The sequence below is a fragment of the Tenrec ecaudatus genome, chromosome 1, assembly GCF_050624435.1.
Source record: "Tenrec ecaudatus isolate mTenEca1 chromosome 1, mTenEca1.hap1, whole genome shotgun sequence".
Lineage (NCBI taxonomy): Eukaryota > Metazoa > Chordata > Mammalia > Afrosoricida > Tenrecidae > Tenrec > Tenrec ecaudatus.
In genome coordinates this window covers 91442057-91466941 of record NC_134530.1, presented here as the reverse complement: position 1 = coordinate 91466941, position 24885 = coordinate 91442057, and the positions used below count along the sequence as shown (strand labels likewise).

General features: G+C 40.7%; 1 protein-coding gene across 1 annotated transcript in view; it reads right to left on the bottom strand.

The window, feature by feature from the left end:
* The window catches only part of UBE2U (ubiquitin conjugating enzyme E2 U), a 73712-nt gene that overhangs the window by 21780 nt on the left and 27047 nt on the right, over positions 1-24885 (bottom strand). The window contains exon 6 of the mRNA XM_075535155.1: positions 22582-22630. Coding sequence (XP_075391270.1) covers positions 22582-22630 — 49 coding nt within the window. The remainder of the gene's footprint in view (positions 1-22581; positions 22631-24885) is intronic.

The following is a 24885-nucleotide window of genomic DNA, read 5'->3' as shown; positions in this document are numbered from 1 at the left end:
CACAAAACCAAACCTCACTGTTATCAGATCAGTTCCAAATCATAATGACCCTGAAGGGCAGATGGGAAGAGCTGCTCTCGTGGGCTTCTGAGACTGTAACTCTTTATAGGAATAGGGAGCCTCTTGTTTCTCCCTCAGAGCATTGAGAGGTTTCAAACTGCTGACCTTATGGTTAACAGCCCAATGTGCAACCCACCGTGCCACCAGGACTCCGCAATGAAGGATAAACTAGTCCAAGGATAGGAGCAATGGTTATAAAGGGGAAGAGGTGGATCTAAGAGACAATGCTAAAGAATTGCCTAATAATGTATGAAGGGTGGAGAGATTTGAGATTCAAATATTCTACAGCATGGGAAATATTTTACTCTTAGTAGGAAGCATCTTGTGAATCTAAAGTAAAGATGGGCTTGATTCCAGTCATAGGTTTTAGGTATGATAGGCTCACCCACTCATTGCCATCAAGTCAAATGCCAACTCGTGCCACCCTTACAGGGCAGGGTAGGACTGCCCCCGTGGGTTTCTGAGACTGTAACTCTTCATGGGAGTAGAAAGCCCTCTCTCCTTCAGAGTGGCTAGTGGTTTTGAACTGCTGACCTTGCAGTTTGCAGCCCAACTCATAACCACTATGCCATCAGGGCTCCTGTAATGCTAAGATAAACTCAACACTCACTGCTATCAAGTTGATGCTAACTCATAGCGACCATGTAGGACAGAGTAAAGCTGCCCCTGTGAGTTTCTGATGTCGTAGCTCTTTATGGGAGTAGAAAGCCCCAGCTGCAGTGAGCAGCACATCAAGTAGCCATTATGCCACGGCACTCACTCTCACTCACTGTCGTCAAGTCAGTGCTGACTCATAGTGATCTTATAGTTTTAGACCATGTGGTAGTTATATAATTGTCAATTTAAGGATTAAGAGTGTAGGGGTGGAGTCTAACCTGTCAATCAGATAAGAACCAATGAGGCCTCTGTGTAGGCATGGACTTCTCCTGAGAATTTTGAGAAATTTTTATTTTCCTCCTAGAAGGCCGGAGACACTTTCTCTCTTGGATCAAACATTTGGAGACACAGCAGGGGACAAGACACATGGACCCACCCTGATGTAGAGACCCTGCCAGCGCTGAGATGTTTCCAATGCCACTGGATCCAAAAACTTTCTACCCACTGGCCTGTGATCTACATTTGACATCATTGCATGTGTTTCATGAGTCTGAAGAGGACTTTATAGATTGGTATCGGACATAATGGCTAATCTCGGACTTAGGGACTTGGTCTGGGATGTTTTCTCCATGTTCAATTGCTCTTGTATATAAATCTCTTTCTTATACACATGTGTGTCCATTGATTTGTTTCTCTAGTCTTCCCAGACTAACACACACCAGTATCTTAAAATTTCTTTCTCACAAATGCAAGACAGCTTTCTAATAGTTTTTCTAGCCTCAGTGTCTCTCTCTGTTGCAGGTTCTTGCACCTCTTCTTGAAACCCACCCTGGACTTTCTAATTCTGTAGAATGATGTCTAAACAATTGGTTTTAGTAGAATCGCAGGTTCTTCACAACATGGTCATTTACAGCCTCTTCTGTGTTGTTTAAGTCCATGTCCATGTCCAGATACTCCATCACAATGAACTTGCTGCCACTCTGAAGCATATTGTGCTAGTCCAGGTAGACTAGAGAAACAGATCCATAGAAACTTATATTTGTATACCAGAGTTTTATATAAAAGGTAATTGTACATTAAGAAAGTATCGCAACCCAGTCCAATCCAACCCCTAAGTCCGGCATTCGCCCATATGCCTGATACCAATCTATAAAGTCCTCTTCAGACTCATGAAAACACATGCAATGACGCCGAATGCAGGAAGATCACAGGCCAATGGGTAGAAAGTCTTTGGTTCCAGTGGTGTAAGCATCTCAGCACTGGCAGGGATCTCTATGTGGCTTCTCTGGTTCTAGATGTCTGGTTGCATCAGTGTAGGTCCACGTGGCTTCTCCAGCTCAGGGCACTAGGGTAGTTCCATGTGTCTCGTCACCTCCAATGTCTCAGAGAGAGAGAGAGAGAGAGAGAGAGAGAGAGAGAGAGAGAGAGAGAGAGAGAGAGAGAGAGTCTGTCTCCTGCCTCCAAGAGGAAATACCAGATTTTCCAGAATTCTCAGAAGGCTATGCCCACACAGAGGCCTCATTGGCTCTGACCCAATTGATAGACTTGCCTCCACCCCTTCACTCTTAATCCTCTCAAGTCCCAAATTGACACCAGCTCATGTAACTACCACACATACCATATCACAATTCTTTATCTGAACAAGTAGTTTATTAAGAAACTTTTTCCCCTTTCATGCCTTCAAATTCTTACTCAACTAGATTTTTATATAATAAACATATTATCTTGCCATGAAGACTTTGGTAAATAAACACTGTGTTTGCCTCCCCAATAGCAATTCCATTCTTCCTAGTGATGTAGCCCCTCTATGTTCTGACCCCACCCTTAATGCTAAAAGAGGAGTCTGATGAGCTCGGGGCTGTCTGACCATAATGACTAATTCATAGCCACTGCCACCTAGTCGCCTTTAGGACAGAGTAGAACTGCTCTGTGGGGTTCAGAGACTAGATCGTTACAGGAGGACGTGGCTACATCTTTCTCCTGCAGAACAGCTGGTGTCATCTGCCACCACCGTGCCACCTCACTATCCAACCAGAGTGAAGCTTACTGTAGCAAGCTATCTAGAAATTCAAATTCTCGACTTTTGTTCAAGACTGACCCGGTTATTCAATGTCTTCTATGTTTCTATGCACACTTTAGGACTAGCTTGTCAATTTCTGGGACACAGGTAGGGAAGGGGGGCAAGAGGACAGGGGACTCATGATTTTGTTTGGGATTGTATCGAATCTGTAGATTCATCTGGGAAAAACTGACATCATAATTTCAAGTCTAAGAAACAACAAATATAGTATGCTTTATTTATGTCTTTTAAACTTTTTCTCAGAAATACTTTGTGGTTGTACATTTCTATACAACCGCAAACTATTTTGTGTACAATGTACCACACATATTTTTATACAAATGTATAATGTACAGAAATCTTGTGCATTGTTTTAGTTTTGTGCTGTTATAAGTGGCATTTTAAAATTCCATTTTCTAATGTTTTGAAACTGATTGTGGGAGCAATTGTTCAGCACTGCTTGCTGCAATTGAACTACGGAATGTTATATCTTTAAGAACTCCCAATAAAATGATATTTTTAATGTACAATTAAACAGTACTGTTTAGGAATATGGAGAGAGGCTTTCTTTCTGAGTAAGGAAAATTCAGTCGTGAAAAGTAAGTGGACCAATTTTCAAATAGTAATTAAGTTAATCCACTTCAAATACTTTAAAAAATTACAGCAATGTAAAATTAAATAAATAGCATTCCATTTTCTATTTGTCGGTTGCTAGTAAATAAAATAGGGTTTTAAGTCTTTACCTTGTAGCTATGGTACTTGCTATATTCACTAAATCCCCTGGCTTTCTATTTAGCTGAGTTTTCCTATGTATACAATTACGTCATTTTTGAATAAAGGTAGTTTTATTTCATCCTTTCAGAACATTACAATAATTTATTTTCTACCTCATCACACTGGTCAAAACCTCCAGTACAATGTTGAATAAAAAGTGAGGCTAGGAGCAGGGCAAGGGTCAGAGGGATAACATAAACATTTCACATTAAGTATGAGGCGGGCTGCTGGGTTTTTATAGATGTCCTTCATAGCATCAGGGATTGTCGTTCTGTCGTAAACTTTTTTTGTGAATTGGGCCAAGGCTTGCTGAGCAGATCATCAGTTTGTTCATCGGCAGATCCTTCAACGATCCATCCCCACCTTGTTTCAGATCAGTGATTGTAATCCCCACAATACATTACTTATCCGGCTGCCCACCTGTGCGTCCTGTTTCCATTCCTCCTCCTTTTCTAACCCTTTGGAGCTTCATTTTTGTGTAACTGCTGCCTGTTCATCTCAACAGGTGCACGCACCTCACTGGTGTAATTGTTCCTTGCACAGACCCATCTATTGTTTAGCTAAAACAGACTTAGGGGGATGAGGTCATTTCCAGATCTGAAGGGTGACTAATGGCTATAGTCTCAGGACTCCACCAATCTGCATCCAACCAGTCCGGGCCTTTCATATGGTTTGTGCTTCTGTTCCATATCCTTCTTCCAATCTATTCGGGTCTTTCTAATGCAATCTCTTTCAGAACAGTGGTGGTGATAGCCAGGAACCACCTCATTTCTAGTCTCAGGGTCATGTTCATATGGTTCATTAGCCCATTGAACTTATGGGAATTCATTTTCTAATGGTAAACCAACTTCAAGTCCCTGTGTGGCACAAATGCTCTGAACTTGATGACACCTTAAAACGATAGGATTTGAGCCCACCCAGTAGCGCCATGAGAGAAACAGCCTGGTGATGTGTTGCCATAGAGATGACGGTAGCCAATAAAACCCTGTAGAGAAATTACATTCTGACCGTACATAGAGTTAGCATGACAGCTTAAAGCACTAACAAACAAAGCTTGAATGACCCCATTAGACGATTATATATCAAATTATTCTCCTTCAATATAAAAGGATTCACTTTGCTAATGTTTTATTTATCGTTTATGTATTAATGTTCATGGAAAGTGCTGGGCTATATTTTTCTTTCTGAAAAACCTCAGGTTTTGGTTTTTCCCCAACAGCTTTATTAGCATATAATTCACATATCCTATAATTCAATAGTCAATTACACCAAGCAGAGTTGTACAATCATTGCCACAATTGTTGAATAATTGCCACAAAAAGTTGAAAACATTTTCTTCATCCCTTAACCTCCCTATCTCCCCCAACGTACCCTGTTGTATCCCCAAAGAACGCTTAATCCAGTTACTGTCTCTAGCTTTCTTATACAGAAAATTTTTTTTAAAAAACAAACACCACCAAAACTAACAAGAATAACAAAGCAAAACAGATAAAAATCTCAAGTGAAAAGAAAACAGAAAATATTAAAAACTAGAACATACATAAATGGATCATAAGGGCGTCATAAGGGTGCTCAATTTTAACCTAAGGGAACCTGCTGCGATCCACTGTCCAGTGCATTCTGATTGCTAGTAAGTCTATTCACAGCCCTGGTCCATGGCCAGAGGGGATTCACCAGGGGCTGACTCCATGTGTCGTTCCCTTGCACTTAAAAAAGCAAAAGCAAACAAACAAACAAACTAAACTGAAACAACTTTATAATGGGTTAGAAGGCAAATCAAATAAAAGATACATTTAACCTAACTACTCTGCCATAATGAACTTTACAGTGTTATATGCCTGATTTACATCCCATAGCTGTAATAGGAGGGGATTCACCAAAGGCTTAATCCATGTGTGACCCTGCAAATGGGCTCTGGGCTTTCAGTGTCATCTCTCACGTTCTGTAAATCAGGTGTTCACAATCTAAGCTCTGGTACCATTCTCTCCTTTAGATTCTATTATTTATAATCCTTGGATCACACAGGCTGGTGTGCTTCTTCCCTGTGGACTGAGTTGACACCTCACTTAGACAGCTGCTTGTTTGAAAATAATCTTTTTAGACCCTAGATAATATTCTTTCTGATAGCCGGGCACCATCTGAGTGTTTTTCTTAACACACGTTTCAATAGCACCCATACCTTCAGTGAACTCTTCATAATAAAATTTCAGGTTTTATTATTAGTGTGTAGAAGATACTTTATTGATTCACTAAAAGTTTGTTTTTGAATATATGTTTGGAAATTTTTATTTTGAAACAATTTAGGACTTGCGTGAGTTGTAATGATAATACAATAACTTTTATAAATCAACCTCAATAAAGTTAATTTATAGACAGATTTTAATTATACAAATTGGTAGGTTTTGACAAAAGTTTGTACCTACATAGCCACCACCACAAACAAGACAAAAACATTTTCACTATTCCAGAAAGTTCCCCACTGCCCCTTACAATCTCTCTTGATACTTCGGGAAACAATTGGTCTGGTAGATTAGATGAATTTTTCCAGGATTAGAAGCCCAGATATAGGTAATCATACTGAATGTACTCTTTGATACTATATTTTTCTCACTCACTATCCTGTCTGCATTATTTTGTTTTGGTGTATGCATTTATAGTTCATTTTTATTGATGAGAATATTCTGTTTATGAATTTGTTTATATGAGGATAAGTCAGAAGCAATACATGCATGAGTTTATTCCATGCTTCACCGTGCCTCGGAGGTAATGGCTGCAGACGAGCTCTTCCAGTTATCTGAAAGTAAGTGACTAACATGTTTATCTCAGTCTCGTTGGGCGCCTTATAAAGAGAGGACAGTTTTTGTGCCACAAGATGCAGGGGGTGGGGTAGAGAGGGACAATTCTGAGGTCAGGGCTAATATCAAAATTTTAACAAACCACAAGTGGATTGAAATCACTGACGCTTTGCAGCAAGTTCATGGGAGAGCTACCTCAATAAAACAATGAATTTTAGACAGATCAAGTATCTTAAAGAAGTCCAGGAAGACCTCAAAAGTGAATTCAGGCAGATAGGTCAATTCAGAAGGTTAGTTGTCTATTTTCTGGGATTCCAACGTGGTAATGTTGATACATTTTTCTCAAAAGAGCCCAGGAAAATTACATGAGTTTATTTTGAAAAATGTTTAAGAAGATTAGAAACTGTACTGGTGAGAAGAGGACCAGAAAGATGGAGCTGAGAAAAATAAAATTCTCTATTACAATAATGTCCCTGTCCATTCACTCTTCTGAGGTAAGAATTTCACGGAGAAACCTTACCCCACCCATCCTACAGCTCCGATTCTGGTACTGCAGACTTCTTTTGGATCCAAACATTCAAAGAGCACTTAAGAGGAGCAAGATTCGTGTCCTTCGAAGACAGTTTTTAAAGTGCTGTGGGTTGGAGAGTACAGAATTCTTTGGGGAAAGAGTTAGAGAAATGAAAACATCTCCTTCTGAAGTGTTTAGACCTAGGTAGAAGGTATGTTGGGAAAGAATAGCTTCACATGTTGGTATTTTTTAATAAAGGTTTCTACGATTTTGTAAGCAATACTTCTAATTGATCCTCAAATAGTCTGCAGGGACCCTGATGGCGCAGTGGTTAAGTGCTTGATCATTTACCACAAGAAGTCAGTGGTTTGGTCCCACTCTGCAGAGTGGGACAAAGAAGCGATGATAACCTACTGTGAAGATCCCGTCTGCTGACAGATGGCTCAGCTGTTTCCAGTTTGGCATACTAGGAGTCAAGCAGCTATGAATATATATTTTTTCATTTGTCTTAGGTACATTTCATTTAAAAGTGGAATTGCTTGGTTGTGAGCTAGGTACATGTCTAATCCCATGAGAACTTGCTAAACTAAACTGGGTTCCATGCTTGTGATGGGCACGAGAAATGGTCAGTGTGCAGAACAACATAGAAGGGCTGCAGTGACTTAATTTTTTCCCACCGCTCAGTATTGTTAGTCTTTTGAAAAACAGCTCAGTTTGAAGAAGTATAATCAGAATGTTCCTTGGTGTAAAGATGGTAAGACGTCATCTCACATACTTTGGACACGGTGTGAGGAAGGTCCAGTCCCTGCAGAAGGACATTATGCTTGCTAAAGGAAAGGAGCAGCAAAAATGGGGAAGCTCTTCGGCCAGCTTGTTTCACATGGTGACTGCAACAATGGGCTCAAACAGAGCTGTCTGTCTGAGGATGACACAGGATTGAGCAGTGTTCTGTCCTGTCATATACTGGGTCACTATGAGTCAGCAATGACTCAATGATATAAAAATTCAATGAAAAATTTCCATTATGGTTCTAGCTCTTACATGTAAATTCATGATGAATTTTGAATTAATTTTTGGTCATGGAATGAGGTCCTGATTGAGGTTTATATTGATGTCTAGTTGGCCCAAGACTATTTACTGAACAAGCTGTCCTCTATTAAAGTAACTTGGTATTTTGTTAAAAAAATAAGTATTGGTATATATGAGGACCAGTTTCTAGATTCTATTCTCTTCTATTGGTTTATCTTCGTCTTGGAATATACACTGACATAAGTATCAGGGCAGCACAGTCATGAAATTATCATATGTGGGAATTAAAGTAAGACAGTATAACTTTTCTAACTTTGGTAGTTCTGTTTCGCCATATTCAAAATTGTTTTGGCTGTTGTAGTGAATGCATATTTGGACATAAATTTTAGAATTTTAGCTTCCCAATCTCTCTCTGTCTTTTTAAGAACACTGAGAATTTTGATTTGGGACTGAATTAAATCTATAGATAAATTTGAGGAGAATTGACTTCTTAGTAATAGTGAGTCTTCTGATCTGTGAACAAGATATCTATTCATTTTGGTCTAAGCTTCTCTCCACAGTATTTTATAGTTTTCTCTAGAGAAGTCTTACATGTCTTGCTGAAATTTGTTCTTAGGTATTTATGTGTCAACCCATGTGGTTCGAGGGGATTCCTCTTTCTTTGCTGTCCGTCCGTCTACTTTACCAAACATGCTGCCCTCTCCAGAAAAGGATTCCTCCTGATCATATGTCAAAAGTTCATGAGATGAAGGAGTACTTGATATAAGAGGGACTTTCCTTTTGGAGTAGGGGCAGACCTGGGACATTCAAGATTCCTTGCCAACACATAGGTTGGAGGCATCAATTTCCCCTCGATCATCCTTATTCTGGGTCCAGCTTTCCCAAGCATATGGGGCAATTGAACATATTATGACTTGGGTAAGACAACCGTCATCTTCAAAGAGGCATCATTGTTCTTGAATACCTTAAAGGGATCTTTCGTAGATTTGCATGATGCAATATACTGTTGTAGATCTTGACTGCTACTTCCATGGTCATGGATTAGAGATGCAAGTAAAATTAAACCCTTAACAACTTCAATTTTTTCCCTCCATTTCTCATGATGCTGGTTATTGGCTCAGTTATGAGGAATTTTATTTTCTGTATGTCGAGGTAGAGCCTGTACTGATGTCTGTAGTCTTTGATCTTTATCTGTAGGTCCTCTTTATTTTGGCAAGCAAGGTTTTACCATCTGCATATTGCAGGTTGATAATGAGGGGGTTGGGAAGGACAATTTACCTTGCTAGGTCATGTGCTATCAACTGCTAGTCCTTAAGATCCTGTCATTTCAAACCATGCAACATCCTTCAAAGGCCACACCAAAAGGACTGGAGGTGGAAACCCCACTAAGCAAACTTTTACATTAAACTCACCTGTAGCAGATTTAAGGAACTGACATAGGCTGGACTTAAACTATCTAGTAAGAGAAGCAGCAGATGGTGCAACACCATGGCTATGGAGTTGGTGATCGTTAGACTGATGTTTTGAGAGTGCCCAGTGGATGGTGGCTAAGATGACCATATATTTGCCACTTTAATGGCCTTCTTGCTTTCATATGACATTTATTAGTCTGGCAAGCAAGATTCTATCTACCTTTGTGAATGAGTGAAATTTTTCCCTAATACCAACTCCCATTTTACATGTAAATAATATCCAGTTACTTAAAAGTTTAATCTGTACCAGTCAACAATGCACATATTGTGGTCTGAAGACAGCCTGCATTTGTCTCAACAGTGTTGTAAGTGCTATCCTATTGGATAAAGGAATGACACTCTCAACAGAATTACTTTATGGCACAGGAGGATGATTTAAAATGGTCTCTATCATGAAATGATAGTGAAGTCTCTAAGGTGAACCAGAGGTATATATAACGCATAGGTATATGAATGGATTCTGTGCCCGCACTTAATTCTGTCCCCAATCTAAGAAAAATTAGGTCTTATAAAACGGCCTTACTTGTACTTGCCTCCATGAAGGCATCGTTGAAGGTCTAGGTACTACAGCAAGGTGTGGTGCAGAAACCAGGTGATGCCTCGCTATCAGAAAGAATAGGGGTCTTAAAGGCTTGTGTTACAATAAACAGCTATCTAAGTGAGACATCAATTAAGTCCACATGGGAAAAGCACACCAGCCTATGTGATCAAGGATTACAAATAACAAAATCCACAGGGAATGGTATCTGTGAACACTTGGTTTGCAGTAGAAGCCCAAAGTGTCCCCATGGATTAAGGCCCTGGTGAATTCCCTCTGGATATAGTCCAGGGATGTGAACAGCCTTGCTATTTGTTGGACAGAGGACATGGTAAAGTCAATTATGGCGCAGGTAGGTAGGTGGAAATGAAACACCTGATCCTTTCATCTCCCTTTGGTCCATTTTAAAGTCGGTTTTAATATTCTCTGTTTTCTTTTTGTTTGAGGTTTTCCATGTTTTCTCTAGTTGTTGTTCGTTTTGTTTTTCCTTTTGGTTTGCTTGCTTCCTGTTTGTGTTTTATTTGATTTTCTGCATATGAAATCCAGGATAGGTAAATCTATAGAGGCAGTAACTGAATTAATAATTACCTGGGGGCATGACAGGGGATAATGGGGGAAATGAGCAGCCAATGATAATTAGTATGAGAAGAAAATGTTCTGAAATTAATCGTGGTGATGATGGCATGAGTTTTAATATGACTAAATGATTAAATTGTATGTGTGAGCTATTTAACCAAAAAAACAAAAAAAAGTTGTGAATAGGGATGGTTGAATAGCAAATGTGATGAAAGTCACTGTACTATATTTCAAGCAGATTTGTTGTGACATAAAAAATATATATACTATTTTAATGCAATAAGAATATATTTAGTACAATGAAAGCAGAGGAAGTAGTAAGATATGGATATACTTTCTTGGTTCCCAATATTAAAAGAAAAGCATTTAATACAATTTTAATGCTTTGTATATGAGCTTTTCTCTTGGGGGCGGTGGTGGATAAAATATCAGATCTTTTTTTGCCTCCAACAGTTTTATTGGTATGTAATTTATGTATCATATAATTCAATAGTTCAATCATTGAATCATATCAAGGTGCATTGTACAGCCACCATCACATCAATCTTAGAGCACCCCCCCCCCCAACATGGTTAAATCACCTTTAAACTTAGTTGTGCAATCACAATCCATTCTAGTGCTTCTTCCCCCTTACTGCCTTCATTATTTACACCTGAAATCCCCTTTCCCTCCCTCCCTATCGCCCACCCCCTCCCCTGTCTTCCCTATCACCCCATGTATCAGATATTTCATTATGTATCCACTCCTTCTGTGCTTCACAGCTGGGAAAACCAACAGAAAACTATAACAAACAAAATCATATTAAGGTGGTAAGGCTAAAATCATAACAGTATAAAGACAATGTGTCCATCTGGATGGACTAGAGAAACAAATCTAGGAAGACTCATATATGTATAAGAAAGAGCTTTATATGCAAGAGCAATATTGAGAAAACATCCCAGCCCTGTCCACCATAAATCCGGTATAAGTCCCATATGTCTGATACCAATCCACAAATTCCTTTCAGACTCATGAAACACATGCAAGGATGCCAAATGCAGGAAGATCACAGGCCAGTGGGTGGGAAGTCTTGTGGATCCAGTCGTGGTAGAGACATCTCAGCACTGGCAGGGGTCTCCATATGGCTCCTTCAGCTCCAGGGTTCCAGCATAGTTCCATGTGTCTTGTCAGTTACAATGTCTCCCAGGGAGTGAGCATGGTCCCCATTCTAATGAGCTATTTATCTCCCTACCGCCTCCAAATGAGGTAATCACCCCTTCACTCCTAAGTCTCAAATTGACAACAGATTATGTAACTACCACAGCCGTAATACAAACAATGCATAAGACGGGAAAGAGCCCTATAGACATTAAAAAAGGTCAGGGAGGACATTTCTGTCATGGAATTGCCCATACCGTTCTCTTGTTTCATTTATGTTGTCTGTAGGCTCTGTAATGGTCCCTCTTATTTCATTCCAAATTATGTTCATTTGTTTTTTTCTTTATAAAACTTATTTGTAGCTTATTGATTTTATTAATCTTTCAAAAGAAATTACATGATTTTGTAGGACACTTGTTGACTTACCTACGGATATATTATATATGCCTGACTTTATTATGCAATTATTTGTATTTTCAAGTCATAGGGTGAGTTTAGCACTAGAACTGAAGGGTGACTAAAGGCCATAGTCTTGGGGATCCACCAGTCGCTATCTGACCAGTCAAGGTCATCTCTTTCCCGACTTCCGGTTTTCGTCTACATTTTACTTCCACTCTATTCAGGAACTTCTCATAACATCCTGTTTAGAGCTGTCGGTAGAGGTAGCTGGGCTTCATCCAGTTCTTCTGGTCTCATGGATATTTAGGTTGATGCTTATTTGGGTCATAGAACGAATTATTTCCACATTAACTTTCGATGTTCATCCCCACCCCTTCGTTCAGATGAGGAGAAACTAATAGTTGCCCCTTATATGACAGCTCTTGAGCTCCTAAGACTAGTCACTCCTCAGAGTAGGACACAGAGCATTATGTTTGTGAACTACACTATGCCAATTAACCTTGGTAGCCTATTTTATTTCCTTAATTTTAAATAGATTATTATTTTCTCCCTGACTTGTTTGGAACTAAGCAGTTGTTCCTTATCTAGCTTTCTGAGTAAAAGATTAGGTCACTTACTTCCAACTTTTGACATCTTTTTGTTTAAAGCTTTAAGATTTTCTTAGTATTCTCTTAGGAGTAGCAGAGTTGGTGTGACATATTTTCACTGTAGTTATGATTTTAAAAATAATTCTTATGGTGTTTTCCCTCAATTGAGAAGCTCATTGCCAAATTTTCAAACATTCTGGGATTTTCTGCTTAATTTTTATTGTTGAGCTCTGATTTAATTTTACCACAGTCAGAGAATGCATACTATATGATTACAATCTTCTGAAATACTGAGATAGGGCATAGCTTAGCATCTGCTTGATCTCGATGTGGGTTCATAGGCACTTGAGAAGAACATATATTCAGAAATGTTGGAGAGTCTTCTAAATAATGTCATCTAGGCCAAGTTGGTTAGCCACAGGTTCAAAACTATCAGCTTATTGATTCTTTCATTTAAATTTTTGTTCCACCTCTATGAGAAAGGGAGGTTAAAACTTCAAACCATAATTGTGGATTTGCCTATTTCTCCCTTTAATTCTGTCAACTTTTCCTTTATTTTGAAGTTTTGTTTTCAGCAGCGTATAAATTAAATATTATGATATCTTTCTTTGTGACTCATTTTTCATTATGGGATGCATCTCCTATTTCTAGTAATACTAACCTAGCTATACTAGATTTTCATAAAACAAACACAACAGGACCAATAGGCAACATCGTGATAAATCGGAACCAAGGTTGAAGTTCTCAAGGATTTTGTCGTCTTTGCATCCACAATCAGTGCTCATGGGAGTAGCAGTCAAGAGCTCAAAGGAAGCATTGCCTCTTTAAGGTGTTGAAAAGCAAAGATGCTACTTTGAGGACTGGGGTGCACCTGACAAAAGCCATGGCATTTTCAATCGCCTCAGATGAATGTGAAAGTTGGACGTTGAATAAGGAAAACCGAGGAAGAACCAGTGCATTTGAACTACGGTGCTGGTGTAGAATACTGAAAGTGCCCTGGACTGCCCAAAAAACAAACAAGTTTGTCTCAGAAGAAATACAACCTGAACGCTTCTTTTAATTGCTGTTTGCATGTTATTTTTGTGTGTGCCCTGCCACTTTAAATCTGCATGTGTACCCCAACCTTGCAGTTCACAGTCCAACACTGACCCCACAGAACCAACAATGCTCCTCCTGGTCTACAGGATCATCTGTCTGACAGTCTTGTTCCTTTCATTTGAATTTTCAGTAATTTACGTTTAGTTTATGTACTTGTATATTTGTACGTCTCTGTCTTGTTGTTTATTTATTTATTTTCCATGTGCCCCATCTGCTTTTTATTCTTTTTAGACTCTCTTTCCTTTCATTTTTTTTCGATTAATCGAGCTTTTTGATTATTTTCTTTATTCCTAAGTAAAACATGTTGAGTCAAACATTCCTGTAGGTTTTAGTGGTTACCATGGAGATTCCAATATGTATTCTTAACTTACTATACTTCTCCTATATTAGTACTATGCCCCCAAAATACAAGCTTCTTGAATTATTCACCTCTCCTTACTTTCCTGTAGTTTATTATTGGGTATTTTTCTTAAGAATGTGATAATTTGCAGTAGTATTTCTTACAGTTAAGGTCTATGGGTGATAAACATACTTGCCTAAAAAATGTCTTTATTTTCCAACCATTTTTACACATATTTTGATTGTTAAATGTGTCCTAAAGAGGCAAGTAAAACATCTGACAACAATGTTGTAAGGGAGGATAATCGAGGCAAAACAAACTCTGCCATCAAATCTCTTCTGAATCATAGTGGCCCCATACAGCAGAACAGCTCTGCCTCTTATGGTTCCAAAAGCTGTAAGTATTTACTGATGTGGGAAGCCTTGTTTTTCTCTCTTACAAGGGCTGGTAGATTTGAAACATTGACCTTGACATTAGCACAATCTTTAACCTACCAATTTTCTGTTAAAATTATCCAATAAATTCTTAATTTTAGATTTAAAGACTTCCAGCAAGATGATGACTGAGTAACACACCACAGGGACTCCACAGAAATAAACACAGGAGAGCCTCTGAGAGGGAAATTCCACACTGCCGGGGCACAGCAGGAGCATCATAAAGATAAGGAGACACAGATCCACTAAGTTTGAGGAGCTATGGGCTTTTGGCTAACCCCGGTGGAGGCTGGCTACGGCTTAACCTTAGTCCCACCACAGTCTCAGCCAGAGCCAGGCTCCTTTGGCCAGCTCAAGGCCTTTACTTCAACACAGCCACAAGCTTGCTGCTGCCTCTGGGCAGGGTTTAAACCCCTCCAGCCCCATGGTCAGGTGATGGGGCTCAACTATATTTTTACTATTTTTACTTTTGTTTCTCTCTCTTCTCTCTTTCCCCACACAGACTTAGCGGGATCAGTTGTTTTTTTCCTCCCCTCTTCTTTTTTCCTCTCACAAGCCACTACCAGCCTCCAGACCACCCCCCTTCACTAGGGCAATCACACCTGCCCTGCACTCAGGTGGGGGAGCTGCCATTCTCTGCAACAGGGGAAATCCTGCCAGCCTTTGCTGCAGGGAACTCCCACCTATGCTCCAAAGCCCTTTAAGCAGCTGGGGGAACTCCAGCCCACTCTTTGGTGATATCTAAAACAGATGGAAATTGAGCTACCATACAACCCAGCAATCTCCCTACTAGGCATATACCTAGAAGGGGCAAGAAAAACCCGAGAGCCACACATTTGTGCTCCAGTGTTCATTGTGGCACAGTTCACATTTGTAAGGCATTAGAAACAACCCAAATTTCCATCAATGGATGAATGGATTAAAAAACCAGTACATACATGCAATGGAGTATTATGCATCCCTGAAAAAGCAGTGATGAATGCATGAAGCACATCTCCACATGGGAAGAATTGGAGGAAATGATGCTAAGTGAAGTAAGCCAAGAACAAAAGGATAAATACAACATGGGTCCACTGAGGTATGCTTAAAAAATGCAAAAGGGATATATGGGAAAAGCTACTGTATAGATACATTCCTGGGTGAAGTCCAGGTAGTATGGCAAGAACCAGACCCAATTCAGGGATACATATGGCAGCCAACTAAAAAGGAGAGGAAAATAAAAAAATAAATAAATAAATAAATAAATAGGACATAGGTAGCGGGGAACAGGGTACTAACATACTCAAGGGGAGGATGTGGTTTATATCTCCACAGGAAAGCGGGGGGACCACATTTCAACTTGAGGCACCAAGACATGAATGCAACATACCAGAATGAAACAGAACCCAAAGAGAGGTCTGTGGGGCTGTCTCCAATCTCAACTACACAGACACCCCTGCTCCCCCCCACCCAAATGAATCCACTTCAGAGGATAGCACTGAAGCTACAGCTCAGGGAGAAGGGCACATCTGATCAGAGTACACAGGAGCAAAAGAAGAGGGAAGGAGAGAGAATAGAACATATCCTGGCCCACCAAGCCCCTAGAACCATATTCCTGTTCAGAGCAGCCAATGCATAGGGCTGGCCCCCACCACAAGACACGACGTCCCTCACTGACCCATAGTGCTATGAGGGACAACACTAGAGGCACAGTGCTGGAATTGTGCCCAATCTGACCCCACCATACCTGGGCAAAATGCTAAGGGCATGCAACAGAGCAGCAAGGAGAACAAATCAATGAAGTTTCTGGGGAATACCAAAAATGGACTTTGGGGCCAGGGCATGGTACCCCATCAGACTTGACCAAAAAACACTCCTAAAGGTCAACAAATAGTCCTGGACCTATTTATAGGCTTTTCTCTTTTTTTGCCGTTGTTTTTTTGTTACTGTTGTTTTCTTTTTTGTTTTACTTTGCTCAGTATTGTTTTTGAGCTTATTATTGTCTCTGCATATCTACCTAGATAAAATAGGTGGGATAAACAATCCAGAGGAACAAGGAACAGACCGATGGTTCCAGGTGGACATTGGAGAGAGGGAGGCCAGGGGGAAGAAAGTGGATGTTAACAAACCCAGGGATGAGGGAACAACAAGTGATCTAAAATTGATGGTGAGGCAGGGTGCAGGATGCCAGGTAGGGTTTAATCATGGGCAATGTAACCGAGAGGGATTTCTAAAACCTGAATGAAGGCCAAACATGATAGTGGGACAAGATGAAAGTAAATGGAAATACAGGGAAAAACTAGGAGGCTAAGGGCATTTATAGAGGTCTAAATCCAGGCAGTGTACATCTGTAAATATATTTTTATATAATGATGGGGAAATAGATCTATATACATATATTTATATATTAAGTATTAAGGTAGCAGATGGACATCGGGTCTTTACTCGGGTACTCCATCAATGCAAGAACACTTTTTTCTAATAACCTGGCTTTCCGTGATGCTCACCTTCCAGACACGATCGCTGAAGAGAAAATGTTTGCATAAGCAAATGTGGTGAAGAAAGCTGATGGTACCCAGCTATCAAAAGATATAGCACCTGGGGTCTTAAAGGCTTGAAGGTAAAACAAGTGACCATCTAGCTCAGAAGCAACAAAGTTCACATGGAAGAAGCACACCAACCTGTGTGATCACGAGGTATTGAGGGGATCAGGTATCAGACATCAAAGACCCAAAACAAAAATTCATATCAATGTGAATGGGGGGGAGGAGTGCGGAGTAGAGACCCAAGGGCCATCTGTAGGCAATTGGACAGCCACTTACAGAAAGGTCACAAGGAAGAAAAGAACCACTCAGGGTGCAGTGTAGCACCAATGAAACATACAACGTTTCTCTAGTTCTTTGATGCTTCCCCTCCGCACTATTATGACCCCAATTCTACCTTACAAATCCGGCTAGATCAGAGCCTGTACCCGGGTACGGATAAGAGCTGGAAACACAGGGAATCGAGGACAGATAAACTCTGCATGACCAATAATGAGAGTAGTGATACCAGAAGAGTAAGGGGAAAGTGGGGAGAGAAAGGGGAACCAATCAAAATGATTTACATATAACCCCCTCCCAGAGGGATGGACAACAGAAAAGTGGGTGAAGGGAGACATTGGTCAGTGTAAGACATGAAATAATAATAATAATTTAAAATTTATCAAGGGTTCATGAGAGTGGGAGGGTGGGGAAGGGAGAGAAAAAATGAGCTGATGATCCCAAGGGCTCAAGTAGAAAGAAAATGGTTTGAAAATGATGATGGCAACAAAGGTACAAATGTGCTTGGCATGATGTATGTACGTATTGATTGTGATAAGAGCTACACGAGCCCCCAATAAAATTGTTTAAAGGAATTTAGATATAACACTCTCATTTTTAGTATTAGAATGCTTGATTTTTTTAAAAACATATTCCACTTCTTGTTTGAAATAGGACTTCAAACTCGTTCACTCTGGTATGATCCCTGTAGAGAATTTGCATCACCACCCCAGATATACTGAATCATCATCTTCTGTTTTAGAAGATCTTGTTCCACATTGTTATCCATTCTGGTCATCATTTCTTGATTTTCTTTAATGTACTAATCAGGGTTACTAATAACTCCATTATCTTGATTGTTTTGGATTCTGCTCTTTGTGTTGTTCTTTGTCTCTGCTCCCCCTAATTACCAGTCAAGCTTTTTTGCCTCTCTCTTTACATAACTGTTTATTTTTGTGTTTGTGTTCAATGTTGCACATAAAAGAATCATGCAGGCTTCAGAGAACATCACCTACCTTTCTGCTCATGGGCAGAGAAAGAAAGTGGCCGCTCACCTCAATTCTTGATGGAACGAATGGGTTGTGCCTGGATTGTAGTTTGGATAAGTCTTGAACCACCTCCTATTTGCTCCTATTCTTTGGCCTGGAATTTCCAGGCCTTTGATGGGACATCTGTCTGGTCTTTATCACTTCAGCCCTGAGAATTAGGAAGGACTTTTCCCACTTGAATTTTATGCATCCAGTCCTCACTGCTTTCACAGTTTCTCAGTAATCTTAAACATCTGGTTCTGCGATATCTCCTATCCTTTTGTTGAGCTTAGAATGCTAGGCATGAGTGCTTTTTACTACATTCCACTTAAAAACAGAAATCTGGTCAGAATGTAGTCATAGACGCACCAGTGGGGTTGGACAGTTTATTTCCACTTGGTTATATAATAATTCAAACAAAAAGTTAGAAGATTGTGGCTATTGATTAGGACTGATGAATGAGAGGAGTTGGGAATGGAGTACATCTGTCTGATAAGGAGGGTCAGGAGATGATCGAATGTATAACCATTGGAAAGGAGAGAGGCATATCAGTGAGTCATTTCTTGTTTAATGCCTAGTAATACTCTCGATCATTTGGGTTTTTCCCTAGCTCATTGGTGGTTCCTCTTGGTGGTTCCTCTTGGCCTCATTGGTGGTTCCTCTTGGTGGTTCCTCTTGGCCTCTTGGCCTCATTGGTGGTTCCTCTTGGCCTCTTGGCCTCATTGGTGGTTCCTCTTGGTGGTTCCTCTTGGCCTCTTGGCCTCATTGGTGGTTCCTCTTGGCCTCATTGGTGGTTCCTCTTGGCCTCTTCTGCTCTTCCTGCTGGCCACCTGTGAATGTTGAATTCTCTCAGCCTCAGTAGCAGTCCTTCTTATTTTTCCTTTTTGAATTTTCTCTCTAGGTGATATTGTCTAGTTTGATGGATTTAAATACTACTTATGCCAATGGTCTTCCAAAATCTCAACCTCCCACACAAACTCCAAAGCCTTCATCCAATTGCTTCCTGACAATTTTACTTAATAGACAAGTTAATTCAGTAGGCAGTTCAAACTCACTAGTTATCAACACAAAATGATTTATTTGGACCTCAAACCAGCCTCTCCTCTTATCCCCTCCCCACCTTACATAAATGACAACATTAGTCACCCAGCTCAACCCGAAATCTAGTTATTATTCTTGATTCTACTTTCTCTCACGTCCCACATCTAATCCAAACATCGTCACAAATCTTCTTCAAACCATATTGTGAATGTATTTACTTAATCCACTTTTATCCATTTCCACATCTCTGCCTTTAATCCTATTCCAAACAGCCATCAGCTCCCCCCTTGTCTACCGCTACTACATGCTACCAACTCTTCTCTAAGCTCCCCTACAACCCCAGGACTTCAAACATTTCGTGGGAAAATTCCATTTCCTTTTAACTCCATTTCGCCACAAACTTTTGGAAGCCCACTGGTATGTATAGTCCCCACACAGCAGCTAAAGTAACATTTAAAAAATGTAATCTAATATATTTTAATTTCTACTGAATGTGTATAATCCAAATGCCGTGCCAGGTTTATAAAGCCTGTACTTCACTATGTGTCCTCGCTGACATTTACGGCACTCCGCTCCAGCTGCACTCACCTGCTCCAGTCCTCCAGCACGCCATGCTCACACCCAGTGTAGGGCTTTGCACTACTTATGTTTAGAATGCTCCTTTCTGAAACTTCCCCGACAGAATCCCTGTCATTTATCTCTCGGCTAAAATTTCACCTCCTGAGAGAAGTCCTTACTAATTACCATCTTCAATTCTCTGTGTACTCGTTTGATAGTTCTCTTATTTACCCACTTTGGTGCTATATTACATAACCTCTCCTTAAAAGTAAAAGAACGCATCCTTCTGCCGCACAACTGTGGCTCCTCACATTTTATTGGGTGTGACGCTTTATAAGGAGCCACAATGAATAGGTGCTTTCTCTTTTAAAAAATTTTAAATACTTTTATTGGAGGCTCTTACATCTCTTATCACAATCCATACACTCATCTGTTGTGTCAAGCACATTTGGACATATGCCGCCATCATCATTTCCAAAGCATTCTCTTCCCACTTGAGCCCCTGATACCAGCTCCCCGTTTCTTCCTCCTCCCTCTCCTACCCTCCTCCTTGGCTCTTGATAAGTTATGGATGATTTTTCCCATATCTTACATCGTTCTCCATTGCCTCTCACCCACTTTTCCATTGTTCGTACCCCTGGGAGGGAGTTTTAGGTTGATTCTTGTGATTGATTGTCCCTTTCTCCCCCCACCCTCCCCTAACCCTCCTGATATCTCTACTCTCCTTGTTGGCGAATAGGTGCTTTTTGCAAAATGAAAAGTCAGTATTTTTAACACACTCAGAGGCTCCTCGGGAGAAAGGTCTGGCAACCTGCTCCTGTAAGGAATAAGCCAGACCACTACCGTCTAGAGAATTCTACTGCATCCCAACCCTCTATGGGCTGCAGAGGGAGCCCTGGTGGGGTAGTGGTGGTGTTGAGCAGCTAACTGCAAGCTCAGCCAGTCACTCCTCCGGGACAAAGACAGGGCTTTCTACTCCTGAAAAAGAGTTACAGCCTCGAAAACTCACGGGGGCCTGTAATACCTTGTCTCGTATGGTTGCTATGATTTAGCTGTGAGTTTGGTTTGGGGGCTGGCAGGGGTTCTCAGAGGAGTCTTGTTGGTGCTGTTGGGTGCATGCTGGGCTGGGAAGCACAAGGTTGGAAGTTCACACTCACCAGCTGCTCCACAAGAGAAAGACACGGTTGTCTACTTCTATAAAAGTACATCATTCTGGGAACTCGACATGGGGTCACTGTGCATCCTGGTGGCATAGTGCTTTTGTGTGGGGTTGCTAAGCACAAGGTCAGCAGTTTGAAACCATCAGGCACTTCTCAGGAGAAAGAGGAGTCTGTTTACTCTCTTGAAGAGTCACAATCTCTGGGAAAAGTTTTCCCTGTCGTACAGGGTTGCTGTGAGTCAGAAGCGGCTCGAAGGCGGCGAGTTTTAGACGACTCAGAATTGACTTGACGGTAACGGCTTTTTAAAAAGAAGTTTCCAAGATTGTAAATCTTTACAAGAGCAGACAGCCTCATATTTCTCTCACGGATGGGTGAATGAGTTCAAACTGCTGACCGTGTGGTTACTAGCACAGCACCTCGCCCACTCTGTCACCCGGACGCCTTCCTGCACGGCTGACAGTCTATAAAATCCTATGGGGGCAGTTCCACTCTGCCAGATGGGCGGCCACTAAAGAGTCTAAACCAACTATTAGGGCCTAACGATAATATCCCACTTCTGAATCCCAAACTACTGAGTGACTCACCAACTCAAGGCACAAATTGCTACCTAATGGTGCTCATCTGTCATACAGGGCCGGTCAGGAAAGCGTGAGTGGAAGTATTACTTCAACACTAGTTAGTTGGCTATTTTCTTTATCTCGTTGGCTGAGAAAATGCTCAACACAACCCTGCATAACCCAGTGTCCGCATGCAGGCCCGTGCACTGTTGACGCGTACAAGGCTGAATCGCCACATGTCGAGTTGTGTCTCCAACGGTGCAATGTCTTTGACCCACTTAACATTATCTTCTATAATTTTATCTCCTTAATAACTTGAAATTTTGTAATCTATAATACTCAGTGTTTATGTTGGTATCTTTTATTTTGCATTGCAAAAAAACAAAACAAAACAAAAAGCCCTCACAACTCACTGCCGTTGGGTCCATTCTGACTCACAGTGACCCTCTGGAATAGAACAGAACAGAACTGCCCCTTTGGGTTTCTGAGGCTGTAAGTCTTGGAAGTGGATTGTCATGGCTTTCTCCATCAGAGATACTGGCAGGTTTGAATGACTGGCCTTCTGGTCAGTTACCACCACATTGCTAAACTCACAAAAACAAACTCACTGCCATCAAGATGATTCCGACTCATCGCAACCCTAGAGGGCAGGGTAGAACTGACTCTGGGTTTCTGAAACAGCAACTCTATGAAAGTAGAAAGCCTCATCTATCTCCCCAGGGTGGCTGGGGGTCTCAAACTGCCAACCCTGTGTTAACAACCCAACACATAGCCATGATGCCAACAGAGCTCCTGCCAGAGCATCTTAAATAGGCAGTTTAGTACAGTCATGTTCAATTTTAACCTGATTGTTTAGACAGGAATCAATCATTTCCAAGTTTTCCTTAAAAACAACATTTTAAAAAGGTATTGTAAGGGAAAAAGATACTTACTACCCCCTCTAGATATTGGGGAAAAAAGGAAAATCCAGTGGTGATAAAAATATAAACAGTTTAAACAAATAATCCTCTTGCAAGTAAATCTACAAAGAAGTGTGTAAAGGAACATTTACCTGACAAATTTCTGTGGTTCTACAAATGGCTCCAGAACGTCATCTTTCACTGAAAAGAAAAAAATTATGAAAAGATTCTGGTTAACATTGAAAATTGAATATATAGCGTTCCATGTTCTCTTTCCAAAGCTTCAGTAAAATGGTAATACAAGAATACAAATAGGTATAAAGCCTCAACCAAAAAAAACCAACCCTCCAAAAATGACATTTTCCCTCCCTAAGATAGAAACCAGATGTCAAATGGTAATTGTCTTAGCAGGTCAGAGATATTTGAAACCTAACTGCACGATGAGGAAAAGTGATAGGAAGCATGCTGATTCACACTTTGGAACTTTGGAAAACAGTGAAAAGTTGGAAGTAGCAGATACCTCTCACAACAGTGGTGGAACACAGACCTGGAGGACTTATACCCTCATTGTGTGTAATCCTGTGACTACCCCCTACCCTATGCAGGATACTTAATCTCTGGAGAGACTGAACCAAAGACAGTCCAGGCTAGAGGATATCTGACACAAAGCAGAACGGGAGTATGGTAAGGGACTGCAACAGGAGCGAGGTCAAATAAATCATGCGGAGCACATAGCAGCTAGCCGGAAGGATTGACCACAGGACAAAACACAAATCCATTACCATTGAGTCAATTCTGACTCACCACAACCCTATAGACAGAAGAAAACTGCCCCCATAGAGTTTCCAAGGGTATAATCTTTATGGAGGCAAGCTGTCATGTCTCTCTCTTTTAAAAGGCTATTGGGCTCAAACTGCCAACCTTGAGGTTGGCAGCCTAGCACATAACAAGTGTAAAACAGAGCTCCTTCCATAGGAAAACAAACAAACAAACAAATAAATAGTCCTCCCAGCTACCCAGCTGAATCTGTCTCAGAGAGACCCCATGAGACAGGGAGAGCTGCCCTGTGGGTTTCCTAGATTCTAACTCTTCTTCTTCTTTTCCTGTTTCAGTAATTCGTTTATTTTGAAGAATTCTACATATCATATATTCTAATACCTCAATCACATTCCCAAGAGGTGTGCAACCATCACTACACTCAGTTCCAGCACATTTCTCTCTCCTTCAACTCCTTGCTGTTAGCTCCCCATTTCTTGCCAGCCTCCGGTTCGGGTCCCGTTGAACCAATTGACCCGGTTCCTGTCTCTGTAGTTTGCCTACAGACTGTAAGTCGTGACAGGAATAGAAGGCTTTGTCTTTCTCCCAGGGAGCAGCTGGTAATTTCAATCCCCAGCTAACCTTGCTGTTTGTAGCAACCAGCTAACCTTACTATTTACAGGCCAGTGTGACCATTATGTCGCTGGCTACTTCAATAGACAGGCTTAGGTCTACTTAAGAAAGTGCTGGGTCCTTACTGAATACCCCGATAGTGCAGAAAACAGCCCATTGAACAGCCAATGTTTTTACTTCCTTTCGGGCCCCCCATTATAAATGGACAGCCAAAGGCCACTGGACAGTTGAGCAAAGCCAACATCGAGAAAGACAGGACAGCAACCCAAACAGACAGGCAGAAGGGGGAGTGGAAAGTAGAAACATACTTTTCTGAAACTGTCTCCAAAAAACCATTAAAAGACAGAGACATGTTAGTTTGAAAAGAAAAAAAGATAAAGGCTAACATCCAAATCTAGAAGAGACAACAGGGAAAACGGAAAGGTAGAAATTATTTTCAAACATCAGATGAGAACATTTCCCAGAGCTGGCGTGTTCGAGTTTGCAGTTTTTAACAGTCTCTCTCACACGATGAGCAAGGAGAACAAGAACAAACACAAACACAAAGGAACATCATCACGAAATTTCACATCACTGGACACAGTGGAAGATTCTAAAAGCTTCCCGAAAGGGATGAATAGTTGGACATCTGAATGAGATCAGACTTTCCAAGACCAACATTAGAACCTAGAAGGAAATTAAGAAAAAATTACCTTTAAAATTCTGAAAAATAGTTACTTTCAAACTAAAATTCCATGTGTGAACAAACTATGACCATACGAAAGGGCACCGGGGGCATAGTGGGTTTTTATATGTCAGGCTGCTAACCATAAATTTGGTCATTTGAACCACCAGTGACTCTTGGGGGAAAGGATAAGACTTTCTGCCCCTATAGATTTACTAGAGCTTTGGTGGTACTGACCTGGAAGCCACGGACTAGCAGCTCTATAGGAGGATGTTCAGAGTATCTGCACCGGTAAAGATTTACCACCTCAGACATCCTCTATAGGGTCACTGTGGGTCTGAATCAGCTTAATGGCAGTCAGTATTTTTATGACCATATGAGAGAGTAGACTAAATACATTGTT